This window comes from Rhipicephalus sanguineus, chromosome 4 (assembly GCF_013339695.2).
Source record: "Rhipicephalus sanguineus isolate Rsan-2018 chromosome 4, BIME_Rsan_1.4, whole genome shotgun sequence".
In the NCBI taxonomy this organism is placed as follows: domain Eukaryota; kingdom Metazoa; phylum Arthropoda; class Arachnida; order Ixodida; family Ixodidae; genus Rhipicephalus; species Rhipicephalus sanguineus.
In genome coordinates this window covers 160,093,024-160,110,747 of record NC_051179.1, presented here as the reverse complement: position 1 = coordinate 160,110,747, position 17,724 = coordinate 160,093,024, and the positions used below count along the sequence as shown (strand labels likewise).

At 49.2% G+C, this 17,724-nt stretch overlaps 2 protein-coding genes across 2 annotated transcripts; both read right to left on the bottom strand.

Moving 5' to 3' along the window:
- Positions 1–5,475: 5,475 nt before the first annotated feature.
- On the bottom strand, positions 5,476–8,348 carry LOC119391802 (putative nuclease HARBI1). Its single transcript, XM_037659449.1, has 4 exons — positions 8,314–8,348; positions 6,634–7,180; positions 6,398–6,542; positions 5,476–6,005 (listed from the first exon to the last, which is right to left on the bottom strand). The coding sequence occupies exons 1-4, from the start codon at positions 8,346–8,348 to the stop codon at positions 5,560–5,562; spliced, it is 1,173 nt and encodes a 390-aa protein (XP_037515377.1). The 3' UTR covers positions 5,476–5,559.
- A 6,452-nt stretch (positions 8,349–14,800) lies between these two features.
- On the bottom strand, positions 14,801–15,187 carry LOC119391801 (serine/arginine-rich splicing factor 6). The gene has a single exon (XM_037659448.1). The coding sequence runs from the start codon at positions 15,185–15,187 to the stop codon at positions 14,801–14,803; it is 387 nt and encodes a 128-aa protein (XP_037515376.1).
- Between the last annotated feature and the right edge of the window lie 2,537 nt (positions 15,188–17,724).

Sequence of the window (17,724 nt, the reverse complement as noted above, 5' to 3'; positions counted from 1 at the left end):
TAGCTCATGTAGCAACAACTTCTTTTCAGAGGTTGTACTATGGACTGCCTAGGTATGTGACATGAAAGCCATGCACTTCTTTTAAAAACACGAACAGTGACTGATCGACGTAAACGGAGCTTGAAAGGCAGCTTTGCCGCAATACCGGGTGTAATGAGGTGAAGCGTACCGAAAATCTAGGAACCACTTTCCAATCGGACGTGTTTTTTGGCAAAGGGTGACCGTAAAAGAGCTTGAAAGCAACTTTGCCGCAATGCGAGAGTGTAATGTGGTGAAGCGTATTAAAAATCTGAAGGGGTCACTTTAATTGGGTGTTGACTGCATTTGTTTTTGGGACGTTCGAATAGTCGAATAGTAAAATTTCAATGCGAATCGAATCGAATAGCAAAAACTATTCGAAAAATATTCGAAATTTCGAATATTCGCACACCTCTACTTCAAACCTATGAACTAGCTCAACTTTCTGTCGTCCTGAGTTTCCTCAACTTGCCCAAATGTAGTGGAATAAAAGTCTAAACTAGGGACTGAATGTCAACCGACAAGAAGGATTGCACACTCAAGGAAAATTTAGATTTTGGAAAAACAGCATGCCAGAATTAGTTCCTATGGTCACAGGATGCACCTTCAGTGCAGTCGCTCCAGACGTTGATGAACCCCTAAAAAGATCAAGAAAACCTCGTCCCATGCTAACCAAAATTGCATTCTAAAGGAAGCCTACCCAAAAAGAAGCGTAAATGTATCTTAAGTCACAGTTTACACAACATGCAAATAAAAAATAGGTGCTTCAAAGTGTTCAAGGGCCCCTTTAAAGCATGCAAGGTAGTTCAAAGTCCGTGTGTAAACATAGTACTACACACCAGATGCATTTTCACATGTGAGGTGCTCCAATTACTTTTTTTTAAGTGAAGCAGCCCGGATAGGGCCCTATGCGGGAGAAGCGTTGCTGAACAGAACACAGTTAATCATGTCAAATATGAGATGAAGCAAGCTGCGTGATATGAGATCAAACATTTCAATAGGCAAAGGCGGTGGAAAAACAACAGTAAGAAAAATCCATGTATGGTCTTTATCAGCATTGCAAAACATGGTGGCAGCACAGCACACACACTTTGACAAACCTGAATCAAAACTAGCACATAATGAAGCTGGTTTTCATTAAGGTTGGTCAAACAAAGAAACGAGCCCTCAAAATTCCTTCTTTGAAACGCACACACTTGTGGCACACGACAACACAAGCACAGTGCAGCCAAGATGCAGCGAGGATGTATGCATGTGTCAAACACTGGTGGCAGCAGCACAACGCACACACTTGTGGCACACGACAACACACAGCACAATGCAGCGAGGATGTATGCACGTGGCAGCAGCACAACGCACACACTTGTGGCACACGACAACACCAAGCACAGTGCAGCGAGGATGTATGCACGTGGCAGCAGCACAACGCACACACTTGTGGCACACGACAAACACCAAGCACAGTGCAGCCAAGATGCAGCGAGGATGTATGCATGTGTCAAACACTGGTGGCAGCAGCACAACGCACACACTTGTGGCACACGAACAACAAAGCACAATGCAGCGAGGATGTATGCACGTGGCAGCAACAACGCACACACTTGTGGCACACGACAACACGAGCACAATGCAGCGAGGATGTATGCACGTGTCAAACACTGATGGCAGCAGCAACAACACACACGTTTGTGGCACACGAGGGAGGCACACAGCAACAGTAGTATCACAGTGCACAAACATCAGAACTCGACAAATGGCAGGTCACTTTAATTAGGAAAAACTGAAAGGGATCAGGCATGGACTCGTCTTGCTTATCGGTGACCTTCCCAGGCAATCGGCCTCAAAGCACTTTCATCCAGACTTGTACACAAACCGTTATATGGAATCTTGAAGGTGCAAGCTCCACCGTGCTAGCCAACCCAACGCGTCCAGAAAGGCGCTCCTCCAGCTTTTGCTGCAACTGTGCTGTGTGTTCCGCACATGCCTGGCGTTTTTTCGTCACCAGGGTTCAGCTGCGCAGTCAACACACAAGCGTAGACTACCGTCTTGCTTTTAATGAGCACTACTGGCGATGCTTCAGAGCTTTTTGATGGCTAGACAGCATCAGTGTCAAGCATCTTACTCACCTGTTCTTGCATTGCATCGTGAACTTTCGGCACCACGTGGTAAGGGTTTGGTCGAATTGCTTTTTGCCAGCTCGTCTGTTGTAATACAATGCTTCGACAGTGGCATTTAGCTGGCCATCGAGGTAGACGAGATGCACTCTGAACTGTTGCAGTACATCCACAAGATGCTGTCTCTGTGGGTGGTGATAATTCGTGTGTACACGTCAACAGCTGGTGGTGATGAAGCCTACTCGCTGCTCTCCCTGTAGTAATGCAAAGCATTCGCGGAACTCTGCAATCTCGTAGAAGTAAGCTATTGAAGTGCATCCTCCAATGTGTCCCTATTTTTGGTGAATTTCATCAACACGACCTCTGCTTGCCCATGCACTACACTGATGACACCTCTGGCTGTGGCAACACCTTGAGAGAGCAAAAGCGCAAATACTTGTTCAGCGAGAACTTCCCCGTAATGCTGCGTGTTGCACGTGACACAAACAAGGCGGCCCGATAACGGTGGTAAGTGGCGCTGATGATGTTCCTGCAGGAATTTGCTTGTAGCTCTTCACTTTTATCCGCATGAAAAAATGAGTGCAACGTACAGTATATTGCGAGTGCACAGTATTGACGCAAAAAATCCATGCCTAAAATTGCCCGTTTCCAACAGTCAGAAAGAATAACCAAAGTTACGATGAAGGATGACTCCCCTATCTTGATTGCTGCGGTGCACTTTTGACTAGGTGTTAGTAACTGCCCTCCAGATCCTGTAGTCCTGCCCATTCTATTTTCCCCTTCCTGAACTTATCTTCCAAATTCTCACTTATTATTAAAAAGTGCGAACCAAGCGACGACACGCCATCAACGTCAATCGTAAGTGTAATATTACGACGACAATAATATCATGTTTCGACAAATCATTGCACATTTTCGGCTCCTCATTCAGCGGTAATGGGGGAATTTCAGCTCTTTGATGATTGGCAACCTTCCCCCTGAAGTCACTGCCCTTAGATTCCCCGGCATGCCCTGGGAGATCACGCTCTCGCTATGTCAACGGTTCTACGTCTAGTGGATGGAGAATAACATCCCAGGAGAGGAGGAGTGCAACTGGAACCCAGGGGAGTCGTCCCATCAGCCTGCCGTGCTCGCACTGACGTTACGTGTTCCGTTGAAATGGACCGAGGAGTAGGGATGGAAATCTTTGGTACTCTGTGACTCAATAAGGGGAATATTGCTACATACCAGTGGCATCACGGTCAACAAGACAAAGAAGAGGACGACAACAAGACAGTCTGGGCGTGAGCTGTTCCTATCAGCAGCGCTGCTCGCTTAACCAGTTGTAACTACATCAGTTCCTATTCCTTCGAGTCTGTCCTCTTCCCGTAACAATATTGACAGATGTGGCCTGCTTCCCCACAATCGAAGCACAGGGGCCTGTAGTCAGAGGTCTCCCAAGTGGCAGTTTTGCTCATCGGATCAATGTCAAAGTTCCTCTGTAGTACAAAGGCGTTGTTTGCAGTAGTTGCTGGTAGCACTGCTGCAGCGTCTGTACGGTACGAGGCTGGCGGCAGACGTCTGCATATAGCTTCATTTGCGAGTCTCAATGTGTGGCTCTGGAGACGAAAGCGCTTGCCTTATCTCCCGGCACACGACTTCAGTGACTGACATAATTGCGCATTCATTCGACGTGGTGGTGAGCTTCTTGACCTCCTTCTGTACCACCGACTGCCCTTATCAGCTGGCACAAAGAACACTCATCAGTTGCTATCACAACAGTCACACCTGTCGTGTGAATTGGTCCACTGCTGTATAGGCAGTCATACTGGCTGTAGTGTAGCTGTAGTGGGTGCTTGATGGCAACTGCTTCCTTCAAAAAGTTGACACTTGTAGACGGGTTTAGCACGAGACCAGCAAAGAGCTGCTTCTCAATACCATGCATGACGTGGTCAAGTTTTTTCGCTTCAAACATATCGCAATCTGCTAGACGAAATAGACATGGCTACAGTATCATTGCCTTCTGAATCCCAGATTCCGTGCTGCTGTGCGTGCTCTCACCATGCGGTACTTCGGACCGTGTCCAGGACCTTCCACTAGAAATCATCCCAAGATGACCACTTGCAATTTGTCAACCATGTTCAGAGTCACTTTAGAAAAGGGAAGTACACGGGGCCTAACTTCTGCGTGCATTCACTCCGTTAACAGGGGCTCTAATCTCAAACTTCTCGTGCAAGTTGCCTGTGTCCTCATATGTGTTGACGTCAAACTTCACAGGAACTCAAGAATTAAAAAAAGTCACCTGCGTCGGGTTTGGTTTGTCATGTCGTGGGCACTGCTTTCTGACAGATGAATGAATTCTCAGACAAGCATAACAGATGTCGGTTGCTGCGGTGAACAGGTGTATAAACATGACAAAGTCTTTGTGGCATAGCCTTTGTCTTCCTTTTTCAATGCGCATGGACTTCGTTGCCCTTCTTGCGCTGAAGAATACATGCAGCAGTATGATGCAGCGAGGTTGTATGCACATGTCAATAAACACTGGTGGCAGCAGCACAATGCACACACGTGTGGTGCATGAGGGGGCACACGACAACACGAAGCATATGATGCAGCGAGGTTGTATGCACGTGTCGCTAAACACTGCTGGCAGCAGCACAACGCACACAGTTGTGGTGTCTGAGCGGGCACACGGCAACACGAAGCATATGATGCAGCGAGGTTGTATGCACGTGTCGCTAAACACTGCTGGCAGCAGCACAACGCACACAGTTGTGGTGTCTGGGCGGGCACACGGCAACACGAAGCATATGATGCAGCGAGGTTGTATGCACGTGTCGCTAAACACTGCTGGCAGCAGTACAACGCACACAGTTGTGGTGTCTGAGCGGGCACACGGCAACACAAAGCATATGATGCAGCGAGGTTGTATGCACGTGTCACTAAACACTGGCGGCAGCAGCATTACGCACACACGTGTGTGGCATGAGGGGGCACACGGCAGTACAGGGCACCTGGAGGAGCAACGGCGTACATACGTCCGTAAAGACAGGCAGCAGCAGTACAACGCACAGACACGTGGGGCACGAGGGGGCACACGGCAGTACAAGGCACCTGGAGGAGCAGCAACGGCGTACATACGTCCGTAAAGACAGGCAGCAGCAGTACAACGCGCACACACGTGGGGCACAAGAGGGCGCACGGCAGTACAGCGCACCTGGAGCAACGACGGCATACATGTGTCCGTAAAGACTGTGTGCAACACCACAACGCCCACACTTGTGTGGCACACTGCAATACATGGCACCTGGAACAGCGATGGTGTACATGTGTCCGCAACACTGCAACACCAGAATGTATATACTTGTGGCGCAGGAGGGTACCGAAGGTACATTGTTCGTAGCCCCACATGTGCATGCAGCCATAAACACTGCTAGAACCCTACAGTCTAGTGTCGCCGTGCACGCAAAAGAGCTCTCTGTATTCGCTGCAGATGCACACTGCGCGAGATGTTCAGCTGCGCGATTTGCCTTGCACGTGTTGCCCTTCCGCGCAAGTACAGTGCCCGCCTCCGAGGAGGAGCTACTGTCCTTGAGGTGTGTGCTGCTGGTTCATCGTCCTCCTCGTCCCCGTCACTGTCCTCAGGCTCTTCCAAGCAGAGATTGTGCAGTGAAGCACATGCTGCCACAATCGTCCCTGCTTTCCTGGGGCCGTAATGGAGGGCCCGATAGCGCTGCAGGCAGCGGAACCGGCTTTTGAGGAGGCCGATGCAGCGCTCCACTGTTGACCGCAGGGCCGCGTGCTCCTTGTTGTACACACCCTCGGGTGTGTCCTCATCCGGGTGCCCAGGAACCGGCGTTAGAAGCCACGGCTCAAGGGGGTAAGCACTGTCGCCTGCAGAAAGAACACATATTCCAACTGTTTCTCGTACATAACGAAATGACGAAGAATACACACAAACAGCGTGTTGTATTATCTCTACAAATTCAATTTTAAATATGGTGTCCTTGAATTTTTAGTTTTTTTTAATGTAAATACGGCACCTTGAGTGTTTTTTGTTTCCAGACTTTTCACTATGTGTTGAAATTCTGCGTACAACTAAAATTGTTTCCGTAACGCACGTTATCAGCATTGTGACGGGGTGGCACGGTTAGTGAAGCTGCAGATATTGTAGCTTTTAATCTGCTATCCTCACCATAAATGGTACATGTTTCTTTTTCTTTATTAGAAATGTTCAGATGTGAAATTAACAGAAATCTTTTCTATGGAGAATTGCAGCTACTCACCGAGCAGGAACTCTCCGTCCCGCACAACAATGCGACCGGACATGAAGCGTCTGCGGAGCCCAGAATTCCGCCACACGTGCCCGTCGTGGCATGAGCCCGCGAAACGCGGGTCAATGGACAGGATTTTCATGTCCGAGTCGCAAACCTGCAAAATGGATGACATAACAACCCATTAGCGGTACACATTTGCATTGATACAATGCTTCATAATTACTACATCGACGTTTCAAACTTACCACCATGGTGTTGAGGGCGTAATATCCCTTTCTGCACCAAAACGATGCCTTCTGCGCAGGAGGGAGGCGCGGGGCAGCGATGGCGATAAACGTGCCATCCACGCAACCGATCACACCGCCGAGCCTGCCGTGCTGCAAGAAGCCTTGCTTGACGGCTGCTCGTTCAAAGGCGGTGCGTGGGAACGCCACCCATCCTCGTAGCTTCCCTACGTCAACAATGGCCTGCGCAACCCGTACAATGCACCTGCTGACTGAAGACTGAGACATCCTTATGGTCGCCTCGCTGCCGACTGACGACTGAAAGCTCCCAGTGGCGAAGAACCTGAGTGCGCAGAGAACTTGATCCTCAACACTCAGGCCTCCAGCAGTGCGGTGCTCTAGCAGGTGGGCCATCTGGCTGCACAAAAGCCGCACGGTGTTCTTCGACATTCGGAAATGCCGCCTAAAACGTTCTTCCGGCATGTCGAAGGGGTTACGCCATTGGTCAGGGTTGGGGCGGGCACGCTGGCGCGCGGCAAACCACGCGATCAACGCGGGGTTCATGCTGCTGCACGTTCAAATGACTGCACGACGAAAACACGGGCACAAAACAGCTGTCACCGAAGGCACAATGCAAATATGTTCACTGAAAACTTGACCTACGCTACGCACATCGACAAAAAACACTAGAAACTACCGCCTACGACACTGGAATGCTAGACTTCACCACGAACCGACGGTGAACGGTGTCTTCGTTTATTGCAAATATGTCGAGAGCACCGTCGAGCACCATGACGCAAAATTGACGTCGGCGGAAGTGCCAGATGGCGCCCTAACTTTTCCGGTTTGTTCAATAGCCAATCAGCGCGGACCAAAGGCGATACTTTTGCGATTGTCGCCTTTTCAGAATACGGCCCCAGAGCAGGTACTTTAGGGCAATGCGCAGATTAGTACGTGCACCTTTCTTAGTCCGAGCAGTGCACCGATCGTGAATAAACAGGATATCAAAGTGCACAGAGCATCAGTGCATGATTTCTTCTGAAAAGAGCAACCGTTCTCCGGGAGAGTCTTCGGAAGCGATTCCTGGGAGAGCTTTCGGAAGCATAGACACTGCTCAAGATCGCTATAATAGGTGTGGTGAGCGCACAGATGTCACAGCTGCTAGTATTGTTGATCCCGGAGTACCATATCCCCAAAAATTTTCCAAGCACCAGAAATACATAGCCGGGTACTTTCCCCATGGCTCCAGAGAGGATTTTAACACGCCAGAAGTCTGGGAATTGTTGGATGTTTATAGAGCGCTGAACAACACCGTTCACGTGACTGCAGTTGAACGCAACGACGCCATTACCGACATATACGCCGACATTCTTTTTCTTTCCGTTAAACACAGCATTTCTGCAGCAGCTTCGGCTATTTGAGTATGTCCACTATTCACTTTGCGTCTCTGCTTTTCACCAGAATCCAACGCGCGAACCGCATCACTTTCATCGATTCTCGATGAAAGTGACGCAGCCACGATGAAAGTGAAACAGCAGCCTTAGTCCTGGCTGCTGTTTTTCTCGTACTGTGTGTGTTTGCCTGTAGCCACATCTTTTTCCGAAGGTCCAAGGCCCTAGTTTGGCTCATTTTATCTTGTTTATGCTGAGAACTTTGTTTGGTCGGCCTCAAAGCATTCCAACTTCTCAAGCAGCTGCTTACCGTAGCCTGGCAATAGTCTTCTGGTTCCTCGGCATGGTTATTCTCGGAAATTACGCCCAGACGAGCATCACAGCCTTCGCCCCTTTCAGTGCGTCTCCACTCATTAGGACGACTGAGGAAGTGAGTCCTTACGTAGCGGAATGCGCACTAGCAATGCGCATGAATAGCATTCGGGAAGACCCGTTCATCCCCGGTTCAGTACCAACGTCTCCAGTTCTTACAGACTGGCGTTATGCGCGGAAAACAATACTGGTGACATCCCGTTGTTCGGAAAAAGTGCAGGCAGCACTAACTTTGCCTTGTCTTCATGCAGCACCGAAGAGCTATCTGCCCCTTCACAAAGGGGGCTGGTTCCGAGCAAGGACTTGTGCACGTTACCTCAAGTGGCCGCCACTCATGCGTTAAATCTCGCGAGGTGGGATCATGTTTTCTCAATTTTTCTAGGCCTGATATTGAAAGCAATCGCACGGAGCCAGTTGCCTTAGCAAGTTTGTCATGAGCGGCAATGTCGACCATAGTATTAAGCAACATTCTTGGATGTTCCATGACCTGATTCAAATGGCGATGACGAATAATATTCGATGTCATATACATGATCACATATGCACATGCGATCAGGATTTGGCCTGAGTGATCGCTAGCTGTTTGAACTCCATGGTATAGTGCAATGTCTGCAGGTATCTATTTTACCGTTGTGTACCATTCCGCGGGAAAAAAACATCGGCAGATCCCACGCAATGTGGGACTCGATGTAATGCGAAGCAGCCAGCAAACAGCTGCATACATAGTCTTGTTTGTCATTCAGGCTAATGAAGTCAATCATATTGTGACATCTAGTTCGCTATATATCGCGAGATTGTCATACATGCATGCGTGTACAATCGGTATACGCCATGTCAATGAAATATATATTCTGCCACATATATACGATGCATGACCTGCCGTTTATGTTCGTGACGCACTTCTGTCATGCCATACCAATTTAGGTATATCTCCAGTTAACAAAACGGCCGCGAGTGCACCATGAGCGTGGCGTCTAATTCATAGCCTACATGACATGCATGTCATCATTTTCGTATTACCCCCTGTTATTTATGTTCGTCACACAGTCACGTCGCGCGATACCAATTTTGGTGTATATCAAGCTAGCGAACGGCCCCGAGGGCACCATGAGCGTGGCACGTAAGTCGTGTTCTACATGAGAAGCGTGTCATGATATTATTATTAACTCCTGTTATTTGTGTTCGTCACACATTCACATCGCGCGATACCAATTTTGATGTGTATCAAGCTAGCGAAACGGGCGCCAGCGCATCATGAGTGTGGCACGTAAGTCATGCTCTGCATGACATGCGTGTCATAATTTTCATGTTACCGCCTGCTATTTGTGTCCGTCACACAGTCGCGTCGCGCGATACCAATTTTGGTGTGTATCAAGCTAGCGAAACGGACGCCAGCGCATCATGAGTGTGGCCCGTAAATCATGCTGTGCATGACATGCGTGTCATCATTTTCGTGTTACCGCCTGCTATTTGTGTTCGTCACATAGTGACGTCGCGCGATACCAATTTTGGTGTGTATCAAGCTAGCGAAACGGCCGCCAGCGCACCATGAGTGTGGCACGTAAGTCATGCGGTGCATGACATGCGTGTCATGATTTTCATGTTACCGCCTGCTATTTGTGTTCGTCACACAGTCACGTCGCGCGATACCAATTTTGGTGTGTATCAAGCTAGCGAAACGGCCACCAGCGCGCCATGAGCGTGGCACGTAAATCATGCTGTGCATGACATGCTGTTAAACTATCACACATATTCCTCCTGAGTGGAAGTTATAAACGAGAGCCATGCACGTGCTCTCGGCTATATAATTTGTACAGCTTTGCTTAGAAAACTCAGTTACATATATATGACCGAGCCGAGCTCACCTGAACATTCACGGAGAAGACCCGCTTTCGGTTTCTAAACACCTCGGCATATTCGCCGCCGGGGCTCTTGATACATACATGGGTGCAATCGATACACACTGTGACTCCAGGGAACTGGACCATTTCGTAAAAATCGCGCATCACATCGGGATACTGTGAAGCTGCTGGCAAATGGAGAAGTCTGCGAAACAGATGGCTTGCGATGAGACATGTCACCTTTCACACGACGCGCCACACAGTACGTTGTGAAACCTTGATGAGGCCACCGGCAACAACCTGAAATGTTCCAGCACCATAAAATCTGAGGGACAGAAGAAGCTGAAGCATTGGCGTGATCGGAAGCCCGCGGTTATCATGGCTTGCTTAAAGCGGCAACATTGTCAACAGCTCTCGCACAGTTTCTTTAGAGAAACGGTAGCGTGCTCGTTGCTGTACATGTCCAGTGGATTTTCCTGGCCCCGAAGCACTCGTCGTGGCACTCTTGGTAGTGCATATATCTCGCTGTAGACAATGTCGTTAGCGCGACCCCTGCAATCAAGTGCGTCGAGCCGACGAGCGAAATCCGCCATGTTTACTCGCCTACGTGCTCGCGACGGCTTCAAGTCGGGTCGAAGGCAGCTGCGGAGCTGCCTTCGGATTCAAGCCGAGCTTGGCCTTCCAAGTTCGTTTTGAGATGGCGCTTCAAGTCAAGGTAGGTTTATGAAATGCGATGTCGCCGCCTCAAGCAAGTCAGAAGTCAAGTTCGAGTCAAGTCGCGTTTATGAATACGGAGGTATGTCTGTTTCCGTACAGTCTCTTCGCGTTGAGAGCACAGTACGTAGAAGGGTATACGAGCCGCTTGCTGATGTCTGCCGGGATATCGGGCACGCCAGCGATCGCGGCGTTTGTTTGTCTATGCCCTTAAGTATATAAGACCGTCAGAGCCCAGTAAACATAACTGCATGGCGTGCATGCGGCTTTACGCGGTGTCAGACGCTTTCAGATCATTTTCTTGCCTATCAGACTCACGTAATCTAGGACTAACGGCACACAAGCTGGAAATCGTGCCCAGCCGCTTGTTACCAGGCGAAGTATCAAGATGCTTTCTTGGTGGCTATTGATATTGGTGCGCATGATGTCGACGTCGGTTGCGCGGTCATGGCAGGGATGGTCGCATAAAATCACAGTTTCACCGCAAGAGCGCGTCGTGTTGGCGCGCGCTGCTGCAACCCAGCGACCAACATCTTGACGATCAAAGATCACGCCGGTGGTAGCCGGTTCCCGGAAGGCGCACCGAAAAAGGCCCCCGGCGTTTATTTACACTCGTATATGATGCCCAGTTTGGGAACTCATAGCTCCCATAGGTTTCCCCTATTTCTCATAACCTCGAAACCAGAAATCGCAGAACAACTCGCCATAACCCTCGCCCTGATCGACGATCGATGCTGGGAGGCGTACAGTTACTCGAGAACCGCCATCAAGGCATTTCAAAGAGGTCGCATCGCTAAGCAAGCGGCCCGTATTCTTAATCTTCGTGAGAATAGCCGGCTCAAACAAGGGAGTTGCCCTCAACCCCAACGAGTCCGCCCACGAAGCAGCGCGCGCGTTAACTGACCGCACCACTACCCTAACGGGCGACAACTCGACAACCGACTTCGACGGGGCACACAAAGATGCTCCAAGCACGTACAAGGAGGTTAATAAATATTACATGGCCAGAAGAGTTTCCGTCTCCTCACCCCAAACTCAAGAGAGCTCAGGCGGTCTCGTTACGATTATTGCAGACATACTTCGCATACCTTAACGAAATCTACCCGCAAAAGTACCCTGACGCTTACTGCACCGCATGTCGTCAGGAGGTCGCTACCCTAGCTCACATACTCTTGGAGTGGTTGTCGCTAGGCCCGACCTACAGCAAGCCCAGATTGGAAGCCACGCTGCACAGCCCGAAGTCGCAAGGCCAAACCCTGGCCGTCCGATACGCCCGCGAAAGGGCCTACAGGCTAGACCTGTCGGTCCTCACGTGGGAATAGCCGGATGGGCGCGGGGGACGCTCTTCCCCACGTCTGTCATGGACCTCAATAAAGTTGTTCTCTTTATCTCTCTCCCCCCTATTTCTGCAGGCGGTTCAGCATCCTTCTTTTACGCTTTAGCGTAAGGTGCTTGTCAGTTTTCAACACGTAAGACCAAGGTGTAGCAGCTGCTGGAAGGACCGTGCCTCTCGTTTGCATCATACCCAGGAAATCGGGACATCGCTTCTAGTTCACCGTTTTTCACACCACGTGGCGTACGGACCTTCAACGTTCAAAATTCGCGCGATGACGCTTGCCGTAATCGCGCGGATTGAGAAAACCACACTACATAAAAAAAAGCACGACAACCAGCGAGCGCGAACCTGTCGCCGACAGATAACCGCAACGCTTGCGACGAGCGCCCGGTTGGGCTGCCCGGCTGTGAGTCAGCAGTTCTGTTGCACTGAAAGGGTGCACACATACAAGTCGCTTGGCTGTGCTTGATAACTACGAACTCTCCAAAGAGCGTGCTGCCCTTCTTCTCATCCCCTGCCTCTTCAATATATTTCGTCCGATGATATTGTAGTTGGCTCCGACGGGTTTCTTAAAAGAAAGCAAGAACGCGTCCTTTAGCGCTGCTGTTTTTGTAATGTGAATAAACTAACTTCCAGAAAATAATGCAAGCTTGGGAGGCGGTGATGACGATTGCCGGTTTCCGAATGTGCAGTGTCTTGACGTCCCTAATTTTTGTTGGCCTCAATTTATAAAATCAATATTTTGCGCTATTATGTGAAGACGCCTGGCCGTGTTCGCTACCACAGACATTTTTCTTGAAAGCTCAATAAGCAGCAGAAGTAAAGGAAGAATGAATACCTTTGCATGCAGAATGCAGTTCGACGATCTTAAAAAGAATGGTTTTAACAAAGTCGCTTTAGTTTTAACTGCGCGCTTTTTGTTTCTAAATAACATACATATACGTCGGAAAGTGCATTGACTTACGCATGACATGCTACACAGGAGGCGTTTCCCTCTCTGCTAAGTGTTGGTTAAAGAGTAATGAAACAGATTAGATTCATATAAGGTATCAAGAAACACGCCTTCTTGTTTGACTGCCTATGCTAGTCTGCACAAGTGTAGGAGGTCGCGGCTTGAAACCCGATTCTTACGGCCAGCTTTATTCGGGACAGAATAGCGCGTTTCTATTTTTACATGGTAAAGTTCGCTAAAAGGCCCCTCGTCAGGACCCGTTTAATATATTGATTACGAGCTGAAATATTTCATTTATTTGAGCAAGGGACGTGGAAAAGTCTCGAAAACCCGTTTTATTTTTATTCTCTGTGTCGTGTGTTTGTTTACCGTAAGACAACGTAGCACCTCACCAGGCGATGTTTGGAGCAAGCTGAGCAAACTTTCACGGATGTCTTTTTTTTTTGTCAGTATGTTCGCTGTTCACTATTACAAGAGTAGGAAGGCATTGAACTGCCCTGTTACCGTGCCGCCAGAAGGTAAACTGTTGTCAACGCGGGCCTTGTTCGCCGCGGTGGAGCAGTGATTATGGTGCTCGGCCGCTGACCAGAAGATCGCGGGTTCGATCCCAGCCGCGGCCGTCGCATTTCGATGGAGGCGAAATGCTAGAGGCCCGTGTATTGTGCGATATCAGTGCACGTTAAAGAACACCAGATGGTCGAAATTTCCGGAGCCCTTCACTACGGCGTCTCTCATAATCATATCGAGGTTTTGGGACGTTAAACCCCAGATGTTATTATTAACGCTGGCCTTATACCTTCGCCAAGGTGATGCAGGGAAAGAACTCTGCAAGCGGAGTTTTTTCCCTGCCTTCCCTTACGGTATCGTAGGCGATGTGCCCTGTTTTGCTTACATGGCGAGCCCCACCTTCTTTCTGTTTTTCTTCGCGGCGCCTTTAGAGTGACCGCATTGAGCGTCTCGCAATGGGAGGTTAACTGAAGTCACGTGCTGTAATCAATGCCGCTAAAAGCAGTGTGCTGTAGTGCACGACTCACATCTCGCAGGAAGTGTGGCCCCCTCTGAGATGCACGGACTACCTTTTATTATTTTCATACTTGGTAGACACGATGTTCACCTGCTAATCCACTGACCGCGAATTGGTCAGAAATCTTAGATGATGAAATTCTTCGGTTTCCTCGCATTCCTCATTATCATCGTCTCAATCATACAATAATGTCAATAAACACTTCCCACCGTCAGATGGTGCTAAGTAGCTATCATTCATTAAGGCGAGAGCGTTGTACGGCTCGTGATTTTAAAAATCCGGCTTGCGGCGCGAACACACCATTGGTACCAAAACTCGACTGGGCCGATACCCGGAGGCTGTGCAAGAACGGGCGAGGTTGAAAATGCTTCAGGGTGAGGGTTGGACGACCAATTCTTAAAGGCTGTAATTAACCAATCTAGCTTGGCGTCACTTCCATCAGAAACGTGAGTCAATGCGGTTGCCCCGCTCTCTCTCACCTTTCTCGTCCCTTGACTTTGTCTGCCCAGGTGGTAATCCCGGCGTCTTCTGTCGGTAGGAGTTCCTTGTCTGCCCAGGTTAGGCTTGAATATCTCCTGCCCTGGTGCTCGTTGGCGTGGACTGGTCGGGACAGCTGGAGCCCCTGGGTGTACCCGTAGTCGGCCTTGGGCGACGGGTCCGTGCCTGGTCCTGCGCGTCAGTCCTTCCCTTGGCAGGCGTGGAAGACTCTGAACGGGCCCGGGAGCTGGAACGTGGTCCGGTGCGGCCCTTGGATTCAGACCGCGTCTTGGACATGGAGCGGGCCCCTGATCTCGAACGGGACCCTTGACGCGTCCTGGAGGTAGAGCGGCTCGCACTGCCGCCTCTGGTTTTGGATCTCCTCCGGGATCTAGATCGGCCTCCAGGTGCCGATGATCCGGGCTGGTCCTGTTGATCGCGGTCGTTGAGCTCGAGGAAGGCGTCCATATCGAAGGATAGGGACCTCTCCCGAGTTGCGCGGGCGCTCAGGGCTCGCCTGCGCCTGACGACAGCGGGTGTCAGATATCGGTGTTTGCATTGCCTGGATGCAGTGACGTGTTTGCCGCCACACAAACTACATATCGGCTCACAAACGTGATCCTCTTCTTGCTGGATAGCTTGTCTGCAAGCCCTGCAGACGGAAGCGTCTGGCGTCGGGCACACGTCAGAGCGGTGTCCGAGTCGGCCGCAGGCATAGCAGACGTCGACTTGCTTCCTGTATAAAGTGCACTTGAGGAGGATACCGCCGTAGGAAACATATTGGGAACCTTGTACCCGTCGAACAGCACTATGATCACGCCAGTACTTTTGATTCTCTTCGCTCCGAGGGCCAGCGGATTTTTTGCATTAACAATCTTGCGGTCGATGACCTCTGGGCCGTCGCTAAGCGGGATCCCGCGGATGACTCCTTTGCAGGTGGCATGTGGAGCAGCCACGTATACACTGACTTCGTGGTCCTGACCGGCCACTGTAATAGCTTCAACGTTAACGTAGCGCTTGACATTCTCAGTGCTCGGAGTACTGACGACCATGATATTTTGCAGTGGATTAGGGCACATCGTGTCCATATTTCTCCCGTCCGCATCGAGCCCAGCCGCCCCCCATATGGCCTCTGCCACGACAGACGGGCCAACCTTGCTGATACATAGACCGCCTCTCGGCCTCACAGCGACCTTAGTTTCTTCTCGTGGCAGCGGTGGCATCTTGCTGCCCCTTATAATATTTTTCTTGACATTCCCGAAGCCGCGACGGCCGGGCGTATGCTCTGCTTATTTTAATAATCCGTAAGTAGCCACGTGAATGCGCACGTGGATACTTCGGAATTCCAGATGCTCTTGTCGCAGGATAAAAAAAAACATATATAAAGGGAGAAGGTTATGATATTCCTCTAGTTTTGCTTGCTTTGCTCGCTAGGCCGTCTTCTGGCGCTGTTGTCGCATGCTAAAAGCTACACCGCAGTGTGTATTTTCGCGGGGTACAAGTCATGAAATGGCTTCTCCTGGTCTTTGTATTTTTTTTCGGTCATATTGCAAGATGAGAAATCCAAAACACGACTTGACGCCTAAGACGAGTGCGGTTTATCCAATGCCCTACGGAGAAAACATTCAACCAGGTTGATTATAAAGGCTTCGAGCTTTCATTTTTGGTAATTCAATTTACATAAACCAACACTCTGCCAGTACCATGTGTTAATAATAATAATAATAATAATAATAATAATAATAATAATAATAATAATAATAATAATTGTTGGGGTTTTAGCGTCCCAAAGCCGCGATATAATCATGAGGGACGCCGTCGTGGAGGACTCCGTAATTATTGACCACCTGAGCTTGTTTAAGGTGCACCTAAACCTAAGATTTATTCCAGTATTTTTAAATATGGTTCATCGACGCCCTGATTCCGTAGCGCCTGCGTAACTGCTTATGCTCGACCGAATCAAATGCCTTCTCGTAGTCTATGAAGGCTATATATAGGGTTTGGTTATATTCCGCGCATTTCTCTATCGCCTCATTGACAGTGTCAGTATGGTCTATTGTCGAGTAGCCTGTACGGAATCCTGCTTGGTACTTTGGTTGACTAAATTCTAATGTTGTCCTAATTGTATTAGCTACTACCTTTGTAAGCAGCTTGTAGACAACGGACAGTAAGCTGATCGGTCTGCAATTTTTCAAGTCCTTGACGTCCCCTTTTTTGTGGATTCAGATGATCTTAGTATTCTTCCAAGATTCTGATACCCTCACCGTTAAGAGACATTTCGTATACAGGGTGGCCAGTTTTCATAACACAGTCTATCAACTCTTTCAACGGATCTGATATTACGTGATCCTCACCAGGGGTTTCGCCTCTTTTTCCCTCCAAGGCTTTCTTTATTTCCCCTGTCGTTACCGCTGGGATGTCCGATTCCTCTGGGCTACTACTACTTCTTACAAAATCTTCCTGGTTGCCCGGCTACTGTACAGATCTCCGTAAAACTCCTCAGCTGTTTAAGCAATCCTACCCATAGTGTTAGTGCCTTTGTCTTCCTTGTCCCTAAGTGCATACATCTGGTTTTTGCCAGTACACAGTTTTGCTGTTCACCGCTTTGAGGCTTCGTCCGTTCTAGAGAGGACTAATACAAACATGGGACGAAGTTAGACACGTGCGAGCCGGGCCGTGTCCGCTGCCCCTACAGCATAAATTAAATAAAACAAAACAATTAGTCTTCCTAGATGAAGTTCAGGAGCGGTCTATGCAATTCGCGAATCCATTTTGAATCAACGTCCGTCGACACTGTCGACGAGCTGAAGGTGAGGTTGTGATATCCAAAGAGTACTCGAGAGAGTATAGTTGGCGTTAACTAAAAAAAACGTATACATTCAAGTATAAAGTATACTGAAATAAAGTATAGATAGACCCGGTGCGCGTCGCTCGCACCATATATGCATCAAATGATAAGCTTTTACGACACTTCGTTGATACTTACTGTAGTTGTTGCATTTTAG

Bases quoted from the DNA above. Each gene is read 5' to 3' on its own strand.
- LOC119391801 (XM_037659448.1), bottom strand. From the start codon at position 15,187: ATGGACGCCTTCCTCGAGCTCAACGACCGCGATCAACAGGACCAGCCC.
- LOC119391802 (XM_037659449.1), bottom strand. From the start codon at position 8,348: ATGCCGAGGAACCAGAAGACTATTGCCAGGCTACG. The intron at 6,543-6,633 runs GTAAGTTTGAAA...TCCATTTTGCAG, and splicing joins ACGCCCTCAACACCATGGTG to GTTTGCGACTCGGACATGAA. The intron at 6,006-6,397 runs GTGAGTAGCTGC...TTCTTTCTGCAG, and splicing joins GGACGGAGAGTTCCTGCTCG to GCGACAGTGCTTACCCCCTT.